Below are 14405 nucleotides of genomic sequence, written 5' to 3' on the forward strand. Positions count from 1 at the left end.
GGTTATTTCTATGGAGAATGGTAATAGGATGTCTACGAAATTGGCATGAATGATTTCTATGGATCATTTCTCATTCTGTAAAGTCCTTTCTATTCTTTTAGATGGTCATTTTTATATTCGTTACTCTCCAAGAGTAGACATTTACAGAGTCTTCTCGATCATCTCAATGCCGTACTCCTCCTTGAGGGTCTTCTGGATAGGCTCGCAGATGTCCCAGGTCATGGGAGCGAGAACACCCTATTCAACATGTTAGTCAATGCAACATGTTATTACAAGGGCTGGAACATACCTTCTCAGAGATAGTGCCGTCAAGAACCAACTTGACAGCAACACCGCAAGGGATACCAACAAGCTTAGCCATGGCCGAATACCCACCAGGAACACCGTACTCGCAGAGCGTGGAAGTGCGGGTCTCCTTGGAGCCGTCCTTGTGCTCAATGCCGAACTTGTGCTGGAGCATGACGAGATCACGCTCCTCGGGGCCGTACTGCATCTTCTGCTCGAGAGAGGCGCAGAGGGTGTCGAGGGGGTTACCGCGGGGAGTGATCTTCTCGTCGGAGAAGACACCGATCCAGCGAAGACCGGAGATGATGCGGTCGCGCTCCTCGTTGTTGGGGAAGGCGGTCTTAGAGGAGATGGCCCACTCGAGGTCCTTCTCGGAGGTGGATGTGGCGCCGAGAATCTTCTGGGTGGCCTCCTTCCAGGCGATGGGGGAAGAAAGGTAGTCGCGGGCATCGTCCTCAAGGAAGCCAATGTCGACGAGGACCTTGATGAACTCGGGGAAGCCCTGGTAGCGGAGGGTACCGCGGACGAGGGTCTGGGCTTCGGGGATCTGGTAGCGCTCGCGGAAGGGGGTGGAGTCGCGGTTGGGGTAGGCGACAAAGGCGAAGCCGGGGTAGATGTAGTAGGGCTTAGCAGTGGCCATGAGGTCAGGACCAGCGATGCTAATCTCCTGGCCGTCCTTGTAGAGCTTGGCGGCGTTACGGAGAGCAAGGAGGACACCACGGCTGGACCAGGAGAACTTGTAGCCGAGCGGATTGTCGGAGCACTCGGGGGCGGGGAGACCACCGCAGTAGGAGAGGAAAGAGGTGATCTTACCACCCTCCTTGTGGACCTCGTCGATGGTCTTGACGGCGTAGAGGTGGTCGATACCAGGGTCCAGACCGATTTCGTTCATGACAGTGATGCCAGCATCCTTGCACTGCTGGTCCAACTCCATCATAGCGGGGGAGACGTAGGATGTGGTAACAACATGCTTCTTGGTGCGGATGGCCGACTTGATCACCTGGGCGTGGAAAGTGTAAGGGATCAAGGAGATGGCCAGGTCGACCTGGCTGAGGGCGGCATCGAGGGCCTTGTCGTCGTTGACATCAAGGGAAATGGCCTTGGTGTTCTTGAAGCCTTCGCAGAGCTTCTTGGCGCTCTCGAGAGTTCTGCAGGCTGTACATCACAGCAATTCCTCGTCAATGTCTTGTTTCTCTGATGGCATCATGATTTATGGACCGCGGGGTAAGGAGGGCACGGAGCTCAATTGAGCTTTCAATCGCGACTCGAGTACGTACCGACAGTGACCTCGACGTCGGCCTTGCTAAGGACCTCGACGGTAGGCTTGGTGACTATATAAGAGAGTATCAGTTAGTAAAATAAAATCACAGTTATGATCGTGGTCGATGCGGGGTTCTTCCAAAAAGTGGCAGGAGGGCGGGCGAACATACCGAAGCCAGAGCCCAAAAGAAGGACTTTGGAACCAGCGACTTGCTTGACCATTGTGACGATTGGGATATATGGAGATTATACTGAGAAGAGGGGATCAAGTGAGTCATGGAGAAGCTCTCAAAAGTTGGGTATCCCCGCCGCACTGTGGGATGATCACGTGAACTTATCTCATGCGGTATCGGAGCTACTCCAAGTCTCCAACTATAAAACGTGATGAGGGCTGTTAGCAGTAGTATTATAAATAATTGACATTGATTTGCTGTATCAGGAAAAGATAGCATGTTTATTTTGCAAGCCGGGCAACCGCAGCTACTGCCGTTTGTATGTTCATATCAACTGTATACTATCAACAGACGCCCTATCATCTCTACAGAACGAAACGACCATAAACTCCAGAATTCTAATGCTATACCCAAGCGCGAGACTCTAAGTATATCAGGGTATCAATTGGTATTATAAGCTTTTCGGCTTGGCACCCGAGCTCACAACGAGTTCCTCTCTGCTCTCTTCTGCGGAGTCTTGATAGTCCCCATCAAAGTTCCCTTCGGCATCTGGGTTCTTTCGTGCCTTAGAGACTCTTCGCTGCCACTTGAGAAGCACGGGCAAGAACTGCCACAGATCGAACTCGGGCCATAGGATGTCTAGGAATGCAATCTCGGTTTCATCATGACATTGCCAGAGCATAAAGTCACTCAGACGTTCAACTCCGGATGTACGGATCAATAGGTCAAGAGGAGGGTTGTCGCGGGTGAACATGTGCTCTGTCAGCGTTTGGCGTGTAATTGTCTCTGGTGATCTGAACACCGGCGGCTCGGACCCGGTGGACTCTGTCGTTCGGCCTTTCGATAAATGCTCCGGCAGGTGAAGCGTAGCAGCAGATGAGAGAGCAGATTCAGACTGGAAGACCTTGTGCTGCTGGTTTGGCTTCTGAGCATCGTCCTCTCCAAGCGTGGATGATTCTGATACAGCATCAGACTCTGGACCTGAATCCTCCGACTTTCCGTTTGCGGTTCGGGCCCGAATATTCTGCGCGATGTGGTCTTCCGAGAACGGTGTCCGCGAAAGTGAAAGCGCCGAGCGAGTCGAGCGCAGCGGTGTGCTGTACTCTTCCACCGTCTCACGAATTGCTCCAGTGATCTCGTCGCGCGAGGTGTAGGGGAAACAGATGTTCAAAACACGTTCGCCGTTATTCTTTGTCATGTCGACGGCACGGTCGACTGCCGCGAGCACGTCGGGCCGGAGTAGGTCTAAACGACCAAGCACCCGTACTCTTGCCCCATAGCGATCCAAGATTTCACCGTGCTGTGCCATCTGCGATAGCTTGACCCTAGCCATCTCCATCAGAGCATCAACCTCAAATTTCGACCGTTTGAAGTTCTCGATGCTGAAAGCGTAGATCGTGACGACTTGTACTCCGCTCCGGTAGCATACCTCAAGTATCTGTACAAAGAGGAACAGCGTTAGTACACCAGATCAAAAACAGGTAAGATGTGAAGAGCTCAAGAAGCCAAAGATGACCCCTCATGCTCTAAATTTAGCCCAATTACTTACCCGTGCCAGCGCCTCAAACCCCAGATTATGTCCCTCCACCGTTTCGATCCCGTGAGTTCGGGCAAATCTTCGGTTTCCATCCATAATAAAAGCAATATGTTGTGGAACTGGCCCCTGTCGAAGTGCTCCAACCAGGAGGTCTCGGAGTTTGGAGATCGCATACTCGATGGGGGGTGATGCAAGGAACCAATTCCGGAGCCGAGAAAGGTGCATTGACGTGGCCATTTCGAAGCGTAGAATCGTACGACAGCAGCAATAGTAATATAAGTAGAAATATATGTATAAGGTCTGATGACCGTATTAAGTCGGTGTCAAGAATAAGATCGGTGTAAAATAGCTAGAACGGCTGTCGGCTGTCGCGTGTGACGGGGAACGAAAGGAACCGATGCAGGTCTAAGTAGTCAGAGGAAATGCCGCGCCGATTCTGAGACAACTTTTAAGCTCGAGGGTATAATGCAACTGATAAAAGGTGGCCAAAGAACGTCAGCAAGGTTGGACTTGGGGGTTGAGTGGGCGTAGCTAGCAGGCTACACTGTTTTCGAAGATCTGACGACAAACGAGCAAGCCTGGGGGCGGTGATCCATACCTGGAAAAAAGGAAAAAGCAAAGAAAGTAGACAACGGCCGCCTTGATGAGATGCTTTGCTTCCGCGACTGGAGAAACAAGCTGGTGTATGGTTATCGTGAAGACATCGAGCGAATCTATTTCATGATTGCGTCGGTCGATCCAGCCAGCGAGTGGTTGTGGGTCGCAAGTCTGGCCCACGGTTGCGGCACGTGTGAGGGCTGCCTTTGCCTGCGGTCCGAGGCTGCCATCTCCGCTCCTCCTCCTCAACATTCAACAAGTATGCGCTGTTGAGTGCGGGGTGCTGCAGATGAATGTGAAGAGCTCAGAGAAGGCTCTGATTTACTCCTATATGCGCTGATAAGGCCATGGTTCGCCGCTAAGATTGTCTCATTTACTACGGAATCCATCCTAGATACAGTGGAACAAGGAAAAGAAAGTACAAAATACAGTAATGAAACGCCCAACTCCCCCGCTGTCATTACAGGCTGAATGACCCTGTAAGGGTCTAGTTCATGTCATGTGGTTTTTTATATATCCTTTCGGCCTTCCTCGCTGTACGGCGTCCCAGGCCCAGAGCTGGCCATGTCCCAGCTGCTATTATCCTCGCTTCGCCGGCGCGCTCCTCTTTCGCGCATCGCATCTCGAATCTTCGAGCCCACCTCATCAAGCCCTTCTTTGGCTGAAAGCTGGCTGAGGGGCTTCAGCTGCTGCCCAGAGGTGCCGGGTAGTCCTCCGAACGAGCTGCTACGGCTGTTGCTGCGGCTGCGATTGCGGCTAGAGGGCCTGGTCGAGAAGAATCCAAAGTTCGCAAGGTTGTGGAACGACTCGTTCCTAGGAAGAGGCTCCTGAGCAGCTGAACCTTCGTCGAAGTTCACTGTGCTCGCCCTTCGGATCTCCACACTCGGTGGTTGTTCGTTCTCCAGGTTGTCGGCTTGCCGGTTGAGCTCGCGGAAAGGATCGGTCACAATCCTTGCAGCATCAAAGTCTGGGAATAGTTCGGGACCGAGCGTATTGATGGTGTCGGTGACCTGCCGAGCGAGCGCAGCGCGTCGCAAACGAAGCTTGACCAGGGTATTGGCCGACGACGGATTGAGCGACAAGATTAACGGACGCAGAGATTTGATGATATCCATGCCAATCTCGCCAATACGCAGAGCAGCAAATGTGATGACCGGGAACAAGACCAAGCCGATGGGTACGAATGACCACAGCGGCACAGACTCGGGGACATAACCATTGATCCGGTTACGGTACGCCCAATAAGTGAACAGCAAGGAATAGAACCAGTAGAGGGCGGGGGCGAAGGCAAGAGCAACAAGAAGTTTCCAGGTTGCCATCACATCGCGGCCTTGGAGCTTCACTGTTGAGGCTGCGAGCGCTTCCCTTGACTTTTTGATCGAGATCAACTTTGTCGTGATGAAAACCGGGGTAAAGAGCAGAAGCCCAGGTAAAGTCCCAATGGTGAGAAGCGCTAATTTAACCAGTCGATAAATCAATGTGGCGACAACCTTGATGATTGAGAATTTCGCATATTCAACCTGGTGGTCTCGGATGCCCAAAAGTCGCAATTCTTTGTTATAGTCGGCAATCGATTTCTTCAAGTCCACGATCCGCTGGTCATCTTTGAAGTGCGAGTAACCTTTGACGAGACGGCGGTTCAGCTCAACAACCATTGGAAGCGGGAGCTTCTTGCCCTTGACGTTGTACAGACGACGTGCAGCTTGAATAACCTTGAAACTCATTAGTACGAGGTTCAACCATGGATAAGATCAATGAACGCACCATCAATGTCTCATAATCAGGACTAGTTACAGTCACCGCGACGAGACTCTGGTATATCAAGTCCAATAGGGGGCCAACAGCTCCTCTCCTGTCTCCACTTTTGTACTTTTCGATTAATTCTCTAGGAACCTCTACGGGATTACCGAATTCAATCACTGCCCTGGAACGGAACTTGTGAGCGTGGAAGTAGTTCATTCCACAGGGCACAATTTTCAGACCACAGTCGGGGTTTTCGGCCAATGTACCAAGAGCCATTAGAGCCACGCCAGCTAGGCCGATGTTAGTTTTCAACATATCCAATTAGGACAAAGATAACATACGTTTGAGGGGAAGCAAATCCGGGCGATCGTGACTACCTCCTTCCGGGAAAATACCGATACATCCGCCAGCAAGGAGCCTTCCAAAGACTGCATCATACACTGCACTCTGATCCACATGAGGCGCCACCTTGAACTTGGAGCCCTTGAAATCAGGATCTTTATCAATCGCCTCCCCAGTGAACTTTCCATCGTCTGTGATGTCCTTTCGGCCGGTCAACTGGAATAGAGCATCCTTGTGTGTGAAAGGCTTCTTGAGGACTAACTCCTCCGGTCCGCGAATTTCGGCAATACTTTCACTATGTGACGTCCCGTTGATCGTTGGTAGCGCGATTGTGCCGTCCTTCTCGTATCCTGCGGCCTCAAAGTTTGTTCCAACACCACGTAGAAGTTTGGGCTCATTAACCGGATCGGGGAGGTATATGGTGCCTTGTCCGGGCTTCAACATATCCATTGCTCGAGACACAGGCACGGTTCCTATACCCCTCGCCAGAAGACCAATAAACTTGCGGCGAAATGACTTTTCTGCAATCAGGAATGAGATTCGGCGGTGCGCCTCGGTGCGCAGTGCGCGCATAAGGATCAACGAATCGACAAACTAAAATCAGTGAGTCCATGGTGAGTGACAGGCACACGAGCAAGACCTTGATAAATCGTACCTGGTTGGCATGAGGGGCTGCCACAATAATCATTGGGCCCCTCCGAGGGACCTTCCATGATCCACGAGGATGAACCTCGCGGAAGAAGAGATCAACTAGGACTGAAAAAGTCCATAGCACCAGATCGTATAACCACCCGATCAAGGGCGGAATGTATGGCTTCGCCATGACGTCAAAAAAGACAGTCAAGAGACCCTCGAGATAAGAGTTCTGTGAGGTAGAACGAGGGTATAAATCAATGCAGGAATCTCAACCAAAGCTCCTCATCTGCTGATGAAGCTGAGCGAGGTTGGTTCAGGTTGCGGAAGCAGCACGCGTGAACAAAGAGAGATATGACCGCATATCCCGCCCCTGTAAGCAGCTCAGCTGAAGCTGTATCGCGCGATTTGAATCCAAGATATGCCTTGGACGTCAGAGAGCTACCTCTCGTGTGAGTAGAGGATGAAAGGCAGGGTGGCCTCAACAGAACTTGCAAGGCAGTAGCGCATGTGACGTGACAGTGCTAGGTCAGTTGGGATTGACTGGGATTGTCGGAGTCTGGATGCGACGGAAGGTGGTAATTTTTTGATGGTGGGGGAGCCGTTGGTGGTAATACCATTACATATCGCTCGAGTCCTTGGCATAAGGAATGTCAAAAACTACACAAAACACACGGATTGGTGACTTGGACACGAGGCGTAATCTTATGTATCTCCAAGTAACTGATATAGAGTTCCCTGCCAGAATCCAACCGATATGCTTTCTCCATAGTTCCTCCACGATCGTCCCAGTGTCGCGCAGAAGTCAATTACTCTTAGACAACAGCCGAATACGCTTTCACCAGCCTAGTACAGTAGTACTACAATGGAGGTCGTGGGGTGGAACCACGCAGAAATCACAAGAAGCATCCGACTTTCATGTCGATTCATGGGTATGTTACAATTGAGATGCTTGTTATCTCCGCTGGGTACTTGGTATGTCTCCTGCACAGCAAAGGTGCGATTTCAGGTATGGTGCCCACATCCATGGAGACTGAGAAATAAAACCTGTTGCGTGGCGTTGCAGGACCAAAAACGCGGAGCAAGAAGGGTTCAGCAGTGGCATGACCGTGCCCAGATTATGGATATGTTCTCCAATAACTCCCGAGCCGTCTGTGGCTCTGTGCATAGTTTGACATCCGGGGATGCTGCAAAGCTTGCCTCAGGCAAAAAAAAAAAACGGGAATAAATACCGGAATTACGTATGCGGTAAGCTAAGCGGAACACTGAAAGACCGCGGGGAAGACGGGATAGCATGGATTCCTGAACACATTTCTGCTTCACTACTGAGCTCATCCATCTTTATCTCGACCAAGGCCAAAATCCAGGGTACAGAACCAGGGAAAAGTCCAGACATCCGAGGCTCCGAATCCTCGAGAGCAAAACGACAGTCGGCCCGTTCCAGACCGTTACGTACCGCATCTTCATTTGCCCGCGCAAGACGCCATAAACAGTCCCCCGCTTAGCGTCGCCCATACTGCTCCCCCATACATCCAGAGCCTCTCGAAATTTGATATCAGACGGAGTACCGAGTTTCGACTCTCACAGTTCCCCGGGGAAGATGTCGATCAAGTATGTGGATAAGCCCCACTTCCTGACTCTATAGAGACCACTTTTGGACTGCCTCATCCCTTGGCTGCATCGGGCTTTAGCTGTTGCTGCTTTTGGGGGCGGTGTATGTGGTGGCCCAGCAGCAGGACAGCTGGTTCTATCAGAGGGTTAGGTACTCTTACAAGTATAACAGGACTGACTGATGAGATAGTTGGGTGATGCTGGATGAGCGCAAAGGCTTTGTTCATCTGCCAAACGAGCGCTTGATATACACTTCTCCTCCTCGCACAAGCTTCGCCTTACAGCCACCCCCATCATATACAGGCTCGGAGTCGATATCACTTCAAAGTAGTACCGGCCACATCTATCTAACGAATCAGAGGGTATAGTCCTTTTCGTTTTCTTGTGTGCCTGCTCAAAGAGAAGCATCATGCTAACAAGAACACTTTAGGTAGTATATCTGCCTGCTCAAGAATCCGATCAACTACAGTCATTCTCAGCTCCGCTTCTCAATTTGCATGATTCACATGTCTCTTCACCATTCTTTGGGCCAAATGCGTGGAACGCTGTTGTTCAACCGGTAGCCGGTGGCGGGATTCCTTCGTCTCTGGTCGCGGTGCATCTAAAGGTTACTTTCAAAGACGGCGGGGCTTTTGATTTTCACTCGCAATTTGAGAGGATAAAGGAGCGCCTTCAGCAAGCCGTGGAAATTACTCGTGAGAGTGGCCGAGGAGCTAGGGACGTCAACATGGCCGGTGTTCACCTCGAAGACCTACCCGCTTACTCTGCCCCTCAAGGTGGGCTAAGGGTCGATAACGAGAACAGTGTCCGGAATCGGCGCAGCCCTTCGGAGGCTGGTGGCGAACCCCAAGAACCACCACCGGGATATGAAGAAGTACAGCAGCAAAGTGTCGCCAATGAGCTCGAAGAAAGACTACGCCGGGCGAGCTGATGATTGACAGCGGGAAAGGCATAATGTCTGATTAGCATACCACCACATTGGTACTTCTAATTCCAGTTCCCTGATAAGTTCTCTCCCATGCACTAGCTAGCGAAGGTTGTATTTCCAAACTGTCCAGTAGTTGTCTTTGTAGAATACTTCCCTGCAGTAAAGCATGCTGCGCTGCTTTGCATGGCCTTGGACTGGATGACAAGCCGGGCGTTTGAGCTTTCTTAGAAAGTCACATCAGTCCATCTACACTCGGCGGCTAAGTGTAGTCGATGTCTGATCATGTATGGATATCAGCTAATGGACTTGGATAGCTACTACGGCTATAAAAGATGCCGGTCATTGCCAGCAACGACCAGGTTCGGACCTGCCCAACGTGCCTGGGTGACCAAATCTACCTACTTATATAAGGTAACAGTCTCCCAGCACCTTCTACCACTTCTCTATTACTTCTCAACAACTATTGTTAGACCATTCCTGTGTCTCCTCCTGACCTCAATCGGTTTTGCACTTTATCTACTCCCTTTCCAGGCAACATCACAGGGTCATCTGCCAATATCAGCTTTCTACTTTGCTTGAGATTCGCCTCAATCATGCGGTACTTCAAAGCAGTGGCCCTGGTGTTAAGCATCACATTCACCTCTGTATCTGCCATCCCAGGTGACGCCGACACCAATGTCGACATCCATCAAACGACAAACTTGCCAGACCAGTGGGTATCGTACGACCTCGAAAAGGGCACCGACCTTGATCTAGCCACTTTTTCAAACGGCAAATATACCACGCATCGTCTTGTCTCCCGCACTCCTGCCAAAGTCTGCGAGTCCGATCGAGACTCCATGTGCGCGACAATCGATAGCCTCGGCGCTGCCGTTCAGCTTGCCACTCAGTTAGCCACCAACATCACACGGCAGTCTGACCTGCGGACTGCGGCCATCTCAAAGGGCAAACAAATGATGGCTTCCGGTGGGATTACTACGCTACTGGCCCCGACTGCCATACAACTGCTGAGCAGGACACGATTAGCGGCGCGATTTTCAAATTCATCTCGCAAAAGGACGAATACGATCTATGTGGAACTGCTTGCTTGAGACTTGAGCACAAAGAGACTTGGAACGGTTGGTTGAAGATTGGAAAAGCTGAGTGGTTTAAGTGGTTTAACGACACGGCTATTTGTGGTCAGCAGTTGAATTTTGAGACCTGTGAGTCGGGAGGAAATCATAATATTTGGCATGCGGAATGGGACGTGGAATGTGAGACCGGATGTTGGGCTTACTGAGTATAATAGTCATAGATAGGTAATTTAGCTAATCCTTGAAGCTCGAAATAATATCTCTTTCAAGCCATACACCATCGTACTGCATGCCACGGACACCGTTGTGGGTCGCTAGAAACATAGCAGTTCTTTGCTTATATATAGCAGCGAAAGAGAAATATATAAGAAACAATATATTCAGTTCAATCAGAAGGGTTGAGAATGAAGCCAATCATAAATGTTTACATCCTTGTTGTTCAGTCAACAGCATCCGTAAACACAAGGACATACGATGCCAAAGTTGATGTTCCTGCCAAAGCGCATCAACCAATCACGTGGCTGATGATTGCATTCGCCCAGCACTCGTCGGCGGCCGGGGCGTTCCGATTTTCCCTGCTCGGGAAGACCACCGCAGCTTCGTCAAAACCACCCAATCCTCACTGCACCAACCTCGCTCGTTAGTCGCTACCCCGTCCACCCACTCACCCACCCACCTACCCCCGACCTTCCAGTCTCATCAATTGACATCCCAGACCGGTCCAAAATGGGTCTTACCGACTTTTTCTCCGATGTCATCTCCTCCTGGGGCTTCCCCGAGGCCCAGGCTGAGGCTCCCGCTGAGAACAAGGAAGAGTCCAGCGCCCAGCAGGAGGAGCCTGAGGTGAAGGCCGACGACAAGGCTGAAGAGGAGAGCTCCGAGAAGAGCGAGGACTCTGCTGAGGATACCCCCGAGGAGAGCTCCGAGGAGGAGAAGGGCGAGGACGCTGAGGAGGGTGAAGAGGAGGAAGAGGAGGAAGAAGAAGAGGAAGAGGAGGAGGAGCCTGAGGACATTAAGCCCAAGCTCGAGGAGGGTGAGTTTACTCAGTTGCTTCAATTGATTGTCTTGCTTGTTTGTTTTGTCGCGATCGGTGTGTGCGGCTTGCCGTTTGGTGCGGTGACGCATATCAAAATCGCATATTCTGGGCCATTGAGGCCGGACAAGCCATACAATCATCATCATACTTTGAAAGCATCATCTACTAACATCGTATTTTCTAGAATGCGCCAACTCCGCTCAGTGCGCCCCCTACAAGCACCACTACGACGAGTGCGTCGAGCGCGTAACCTCGCAGCAGGAGGACGAGGACTACAAGGGTCCCAAGGAGGACTGCGTTGAGGAGTGTACGTACAACCTCTTGCGCAAATACCTTCCTCTTTCTCCCCGGGTCTCAACTAACTTATAACTTCTCAATAGTCTTCCACCTCGCCCACTGCGCCACCCAGTGCGCCGCCCCCAAGCTCTTCAAGGCTCTCAAATAAGGAGACACGCTGAAACGATCCCTGACCTCGGTTTCTTCACCCCCGGAATAACGAGACTCTGCCAATAACGTCAACCATAACCGGGCAACGACACCTCCGGAACGCATGCAAAATATAAAAAGCCAGCAGTGCTCACTCACTGCTCCTCGTCTGGGATTGGGATACTGTATCATTGTTCCTCTTTTTTATGTCGACTTTTGCGCTTAGAGATTGAAGGATGATACGGACGGATATAACTTTCGTCTTGTGTCACGGTCCTTTAATGTGTATGTACAGATAGCTGGTCTCCGCCTTTTTTATATCATATCTACTTGTGTTTTAGAAATGCTACTTCTCGCTAGACTACTTCGCTCTATATCTCTTTATACTGTTTGTTTCGCTCTGGATCAACATCACAGAGAATGGATGACGTGCAATTGATCAAGACAAGATATCATTAACCCAGACTAGGATCGATATCACGACCACATACAGGAGAAACGCCCAGCGCCTCATAAACCGCTATACCCACAGAAATCAACAATCAACACATCGAATATCATCAATTCTTCCCCCAAGGAAACTTCAACCCGATATCAAATCTCGATTTCCCAGATCCACCTTCAACACTCACAATATTCCCAGTGTTACCAGCACCGGTCTCGCTTCTAACACTCTCAACCTGCTCAATCTCCACCTCATCAAGGTTAACGCCCCGATCAAAATCCAGCCTGCGCCTCCTAACATCCCGTCCAAATAACCCAATGCAAATCGGCAACGGCGCCGCAACACACGCCACGACCGCCGAGAATATAAGCGCATTACGCATATTCAGTGGTGGATTCGTGTCCTGTCCGGCCTTCAACGCATCCTGAATAAGAATGAACACGGCACCGAGTAATTGGCCCGCCGTCCAACAAATCGTGCTCCCGATCTCAGGAGAAAACGGGTACGTGATTTCAACGAGATATTCTAGCACCACAGGGAGAAGACCGAAACTTGACGCGCCGAGTATCGCCATCACGACGTACGACGGTCCAATCCCAGCGGGACTACCGGGTGCAAAGATGAGCGATATATAGGAAACAGCGACAATGGGGACAAGCGTGCGGATTGTGCCGAGGTAGTGCTTGTATTTATCTGTTAGGGGCGATAATATAGCTGAGGAGACGAGCCCGACAATGATGAGGATCCCGCCTGCGATGCCGGAGTCTGTTTCGCTGTATCCGTGCGGTGAGAGGATTTGGGTTACGAGGGACGAGACGCTGTTGAAGAAGCCGACGTAGACGCCGAAGGGGACGAGGATTAGGTAGAATTCGAGCGTTGCGAGGAGTTGGCGGAGGGCTGGGAGGAGGGGGGTTTTGGGCGTTGCGGAGGAGGCGCTGGGGGGTGTTGGGGGCTGCGAGGGGATGAAGAAGGAGGGGATGCATGCTACTGTTGCCTGTTTGTGGTTTGTTAGTTCTTGGGGTTCTTTCTCTCGTGTTGGATGGGTGACTTATTGGTATACTGACCATGATTGAAATGTATAGGACCATGTCTGGGATTTCGTAAGGCTCTTCCGCCCATAATGTGTTGATCAGTTGGCCCAGTGCAGCGCCGAGCGGGTTAGCTAGAGTTGCTACTGCAGTTGCACTTGTTCGTCCATGGTCTGAGAACCAGAGGTCGCTATACCGCGTTGGGGCGCTTAGACAGAATGGCTGGGACAAGCCGATAAGGATTTGGCCGAACATAGTAAGGCCGAAGATACCTCCGTTCGCTTTAGCTCCGGCATATCGAATCCAGTTTCCAACTAGAAGGAGAGATGAGGTGACAATGATAGCTGGCTTGGGGCCGCCTTTGTTGAGCGTAAAGATAACGACGCTAGGTCATGATATACTTCTCAGTAATGCGACAAGAATGGGGCTTAACGGCGTACTTACGGACTCGAGACACAAAAGGCAAATAGGTATCCTGTACTCAGCCAGTTGATGGCACTCTCAGAGACTCCATAGTATTCAGCGGCGGTCTCAGAGACGGCGGAGAAGGTCAACCACTGCGGGGGTTAGCCTAGCGCCTATACAACCCCTCCGCAGAGAACAATGCGATAAACGTACATCCCAGCTCACAATAACATTCAGCAAAACAAGCTGCGCTAGTCCGAAGAATCGCCGCTTGTAGACCTTGTAAACCGGCCCAGATGGGGGCAGCTCGACGGTGCTCGCATGGGCATCGGGCGCCATCTCAGAGTGCGAAGTATGGGTGAAGACTGAAGAGTGACAAGTCAAATCAACCGGACCCGGCGATGCAACTCGATAAATAGGGTCGCATTATGGACCTCGCCAAGCGATAAGGACCACTATTGACCGGGGGCTGTTTCGCCATGAGACGAGATTTGATCAGGAATCAGGACAGCGATCCTCGGTTGGGTTGGTACTGGCAGCGTTTCAGTCGCAATCAGATGTTCGTGGTCGGATCATTTCTCCGCATATCGGCCACTCCTGTTATTAAATTTCCCCCAGTGAGGTTTCGATATTGTGGGGTGAAGAAGCTTAAAGATACTGAAATAACTATATACTATAAAATAAACCTAAACACCATGACAGGCATGTGCAACACTTTTCCGCAGCAAGGGCTGGCCCCCACGGTCTGGTCTTCGGGGACTCGGTGCTATTCAGGGGCAGAGAGGCTGCCAGGCACACCACAGCCCTTATCACAATCGCAACCAATATTCAGCCATGCAGCCTGCCGATGATGCTCATAGTTCGGCATTTATGCATGAATTCT

At 51.1% G+C, this 14405-nt stretch overlaps 7 protein-coding genes across 7 annotated transcripts; 3 read left to right on the forward strand and 4 right to left on the reverse strand.

Annotated features, from left to right (window-relative positions):
* Positions 1–56: 56 nt before the first annotated feature.
* On the reverse strand, positions 57–1868 carry lys9 (saccharopine dehydrogenase (NADP+, L-glutamate-forming)). The gene is made up of 4 exons (XM_073770251.1): positions 1716–1868; positions 1563–1616; positions 290–1440; positions 57–237 (listed from the first exon to the last, which is right to left on the reverse strand). The coding sequence occupies exons 1-4, from the start codon at positions 1765–1767 to the stop codon at positions 142–144; spliced, it is 1353 nt and encodes a 450-aa protein (XP_073623446.1). The 5' UTR covers positions 1768–1868; the 3' UTR covers positions 57–141.
* A 65-nt stretch (positions 1869–1933) lies between these two features.
* BDV14DRAFT_182656 (undecaprenyl diphosphate synthase family protein) lies at positions 1934–4001 on the reverse strand. The gene is made up of 2 exons (XM_073770252.1): positions 3268–4001; positions 1934–3156 (listed from the first exon to the last, which is right to left on the reverse strand). The coding sequence occupies exons 1-2, from the start codon at positions 3490–3492 to the stop codon at positions 2170–2172; spliced, it is 1212 nt and encodes a 403-aa protein (XP_073623447.1). The 5' UTR covers positions 3493–4001; the 3' UTR covers positions 1934–2169.
* A 202-nt stretch (positions 4002–4203) lies between these two features.
* On the reverse strand, positions 4204–7180 carry BDV14DRAFT_182658 (putative glycerol-3-phosphate acyltransferase Sct1). The gene is made up of 4 exons (XM_073770253.1): positions 6593–7180; positions 5937–6531; positions 5617–5885; positions 4204–5564 (listed from the first exon to the last, which is right to left on the reverse strand). Exons 1-4 carry the CDS (start codon positions 6758–6760, stop codon positions 4362–4364), a joined length of 2235 nt encoding a protein of 744 aa, XP_073623448.1. The 5' UTR covers positions 6761–7180; the 3' UTR covers positions 4204–4361.
* A 319-nt stretch (positions 7181–7499) lies between these two features.
* BDV14DRAFT_182661 (uncharacterized protein) lies at positions 7500–9596 on the forward strand. The gene is made up of 3 exons (XM_073770254.1): positions 7500–8181; positions 8372–8543; positions 8612–9596. Exons 1-3 carry the CDS (start codon positions 8171–8173, stop codon positions 9110–9112), a joined length of 684 nt encoding a protein of 227 aa, XP_073623449.1. The 5' UTR covers positions 7500–8170; the 3' UTR covers positions 9113–9596.
* BDV14DRAFT_182662 (uncharacterized protein) lies at positions 9586–10388 on the forward strand. Its single transcript, XM_073770255.1, has one exon. The coding sequence runs from the start codon at positions 9703–9705 to the stop codon at positions 10198–10200; it is 498 nt and encodes a 165-aa protein (XP_073623450.1). The 5' UTR covers positions 9586–9702; the 3' UTR covers positions 10201–10388.
* Positions 10389–10908: 520 nt separating this feature from the next.
* BDV14DRAFT_204691 (cytochrome b-c1 complex subunit 6 family protein) lies at positions 10909–11663 on the forward strand (the record flags this gene model as incomplete). The annotated part of the gene is made up of 3 exons (XM_073774571.1): positions 10909–11215; positions 11403–11525; positions 11599–11663. The coding sequence occupies 3 exons, from the start codon at positions 10909–10911 to the stop codon at positions 11661–11663; spliced, it is 495 nt and encodes a 164-aa protein (XP_073623451.1).
* A 372-nt stretch (positions 11664–12035) lies between these two features.
* BDV14DRAFT_142097 (putative cell surface receptor/MFS transporter (FLVCR)) lies at positions 12036–14150 on the reverse strand. Its single transcript, XM_073766359.1, has 4 exons — positions 13736–14150; positions 13562–13674; positions 13154–13502; positions 12036–13083 (listed from the first exon to the last, which is right to left on the reverse strand). Exons 1-4 carry the CDS (start codon positions 13859–13861, stop codon positions 12205–12207), a joined length of 1467 nt encoding a protein of 488 aa, XP_073623452.1. The 5' UTR covers positions 13862–14150; the 3' UTR covers positions 12036–12204.
* Positions 14151–14405: the final 255 nt, after the last annotated feature.

Source organism: Aspergillus stella-maris (assembly GCF_047715825.1).
Source record: "Aspergillus stella-maris strain CBS 113639 unplaced genomic scaffold BDV14scaffold_79, whole genome shotgun sequence".
NCBI lineage: Eukaryota > Fungi > Ascomycota > Eurotiomycetes > Eurotiales > Aspergillaceae > Aspergillus > Aspergillus stella-maris.

What these genes read in the sequence shown, in the direction of transcription:
- lys9 (XM_073770251.1), bottom strand. Translation starts at nt 1,767, where the DNA reads ATGGTCAAGCAAGTCGCTGGTTCCAAAGTCCTTCTTTTGGGCTCTGGC. An exon ending in CGACGTCGAGGTCACTGTCG is followed by an intron (nt 1,441 to 1,562) that starts GTACGTACTCGA and finishes TGTGATGTACAG; the next exon opens with CCTGCAGAACTCTCGAGAGC. An exon ending in ACGGCACTATCTCTGAGAAG is followed by an intron (nt 238 to 289) that starts GTATGTTCCAGC and finishes CATGTTGAATAG; the next exon opens with GGTGTTCTCGCTCCCATGAC.
- BDV14DRAFT_182656 (XM_073770252.1), bottom strand. Translation starts at nt 3,492, where the DNA reads ATGGCCACGTCAATGCACCTTTCTCGGCTCCGGAATTGGTTCCTTGCA. An exon ending in GGTTTGAGGCGCTGGCACGG is followed by an intron (nt 3,157 to 3,267) that starts GTAAGTAATTGG and finishes CTCTTTGTACAG; the next exon opens with ATACTTGAGGTATGCTACCG.
- BDV14DRAFT_182658 (XM_073770253.1), bottom strand. Translation starts at nt 6,760, where the DNA reads ATGGCGAAGCCATACATTCCGCCCTTGATCGGGTGGTTATACGATCTG. An exon ending in CAGCCCCTCATGCCAACCAG is followed by an intron (nt 6,532 to 6,592) that starts GTACGATTTATC and finishes CACTGATTTTAG; the next exon opens with TTTGTCGATTCGTTGATCCT. An exon ending in CTGATTATGAGACATTGATG is followed by an intron (nt 5,565 to 5,616) that starts GTGCGTTCATTG and finishes ATGAGTTTCAAG; the next exon opens with GTTATTCAAGCTGCACGTCG.
- BDV14DRAFT_182661 (XM_073770254.1), top strand. An exon ending in TCTATCTAACGAATCAGAGG is followed by an intron (nt 8,544 to 8,611) that starts GTATAGTCCTTT and finishes AGAACACTTTAG; the next exon opens with GTAGTATATCTGCCTGCTCA.
- BDV14DRAFT_182662 (XM_073770255.1), top strand. Translation starts at nt 9,703, where the DNA reads ATGCGGTACTTCAAAGCAGTGGCCCTGGTGTTAAGCATCACATTCACC.
- BDV14DRAFT_142097 (XM_073766359.1), bottom strand. Translation starts at nt 13,861, where the DNA reads ATGGCGCCCGATGCCCATGCGAGCACCGTCGAGCTGCCCCCATCTGGG. An exon ending in GCCTTTTGTGTCTCGAGTCC is followed by an intron (nt 13,503 to 13,561) that starts GTAAGTACGCCG and finishes ATCATGACCTAG; the next exon opens with CGTCGTTATCTTTACGCTCA. An exon ending in TCCTATACATTTCAATCATG is followed by an intron (nt 13,084 to 13,153) that starts GTCAGTATACCA and finishes AACCACAAACAG; the next exon opens with GCAACAGTAGCATGCATCCC.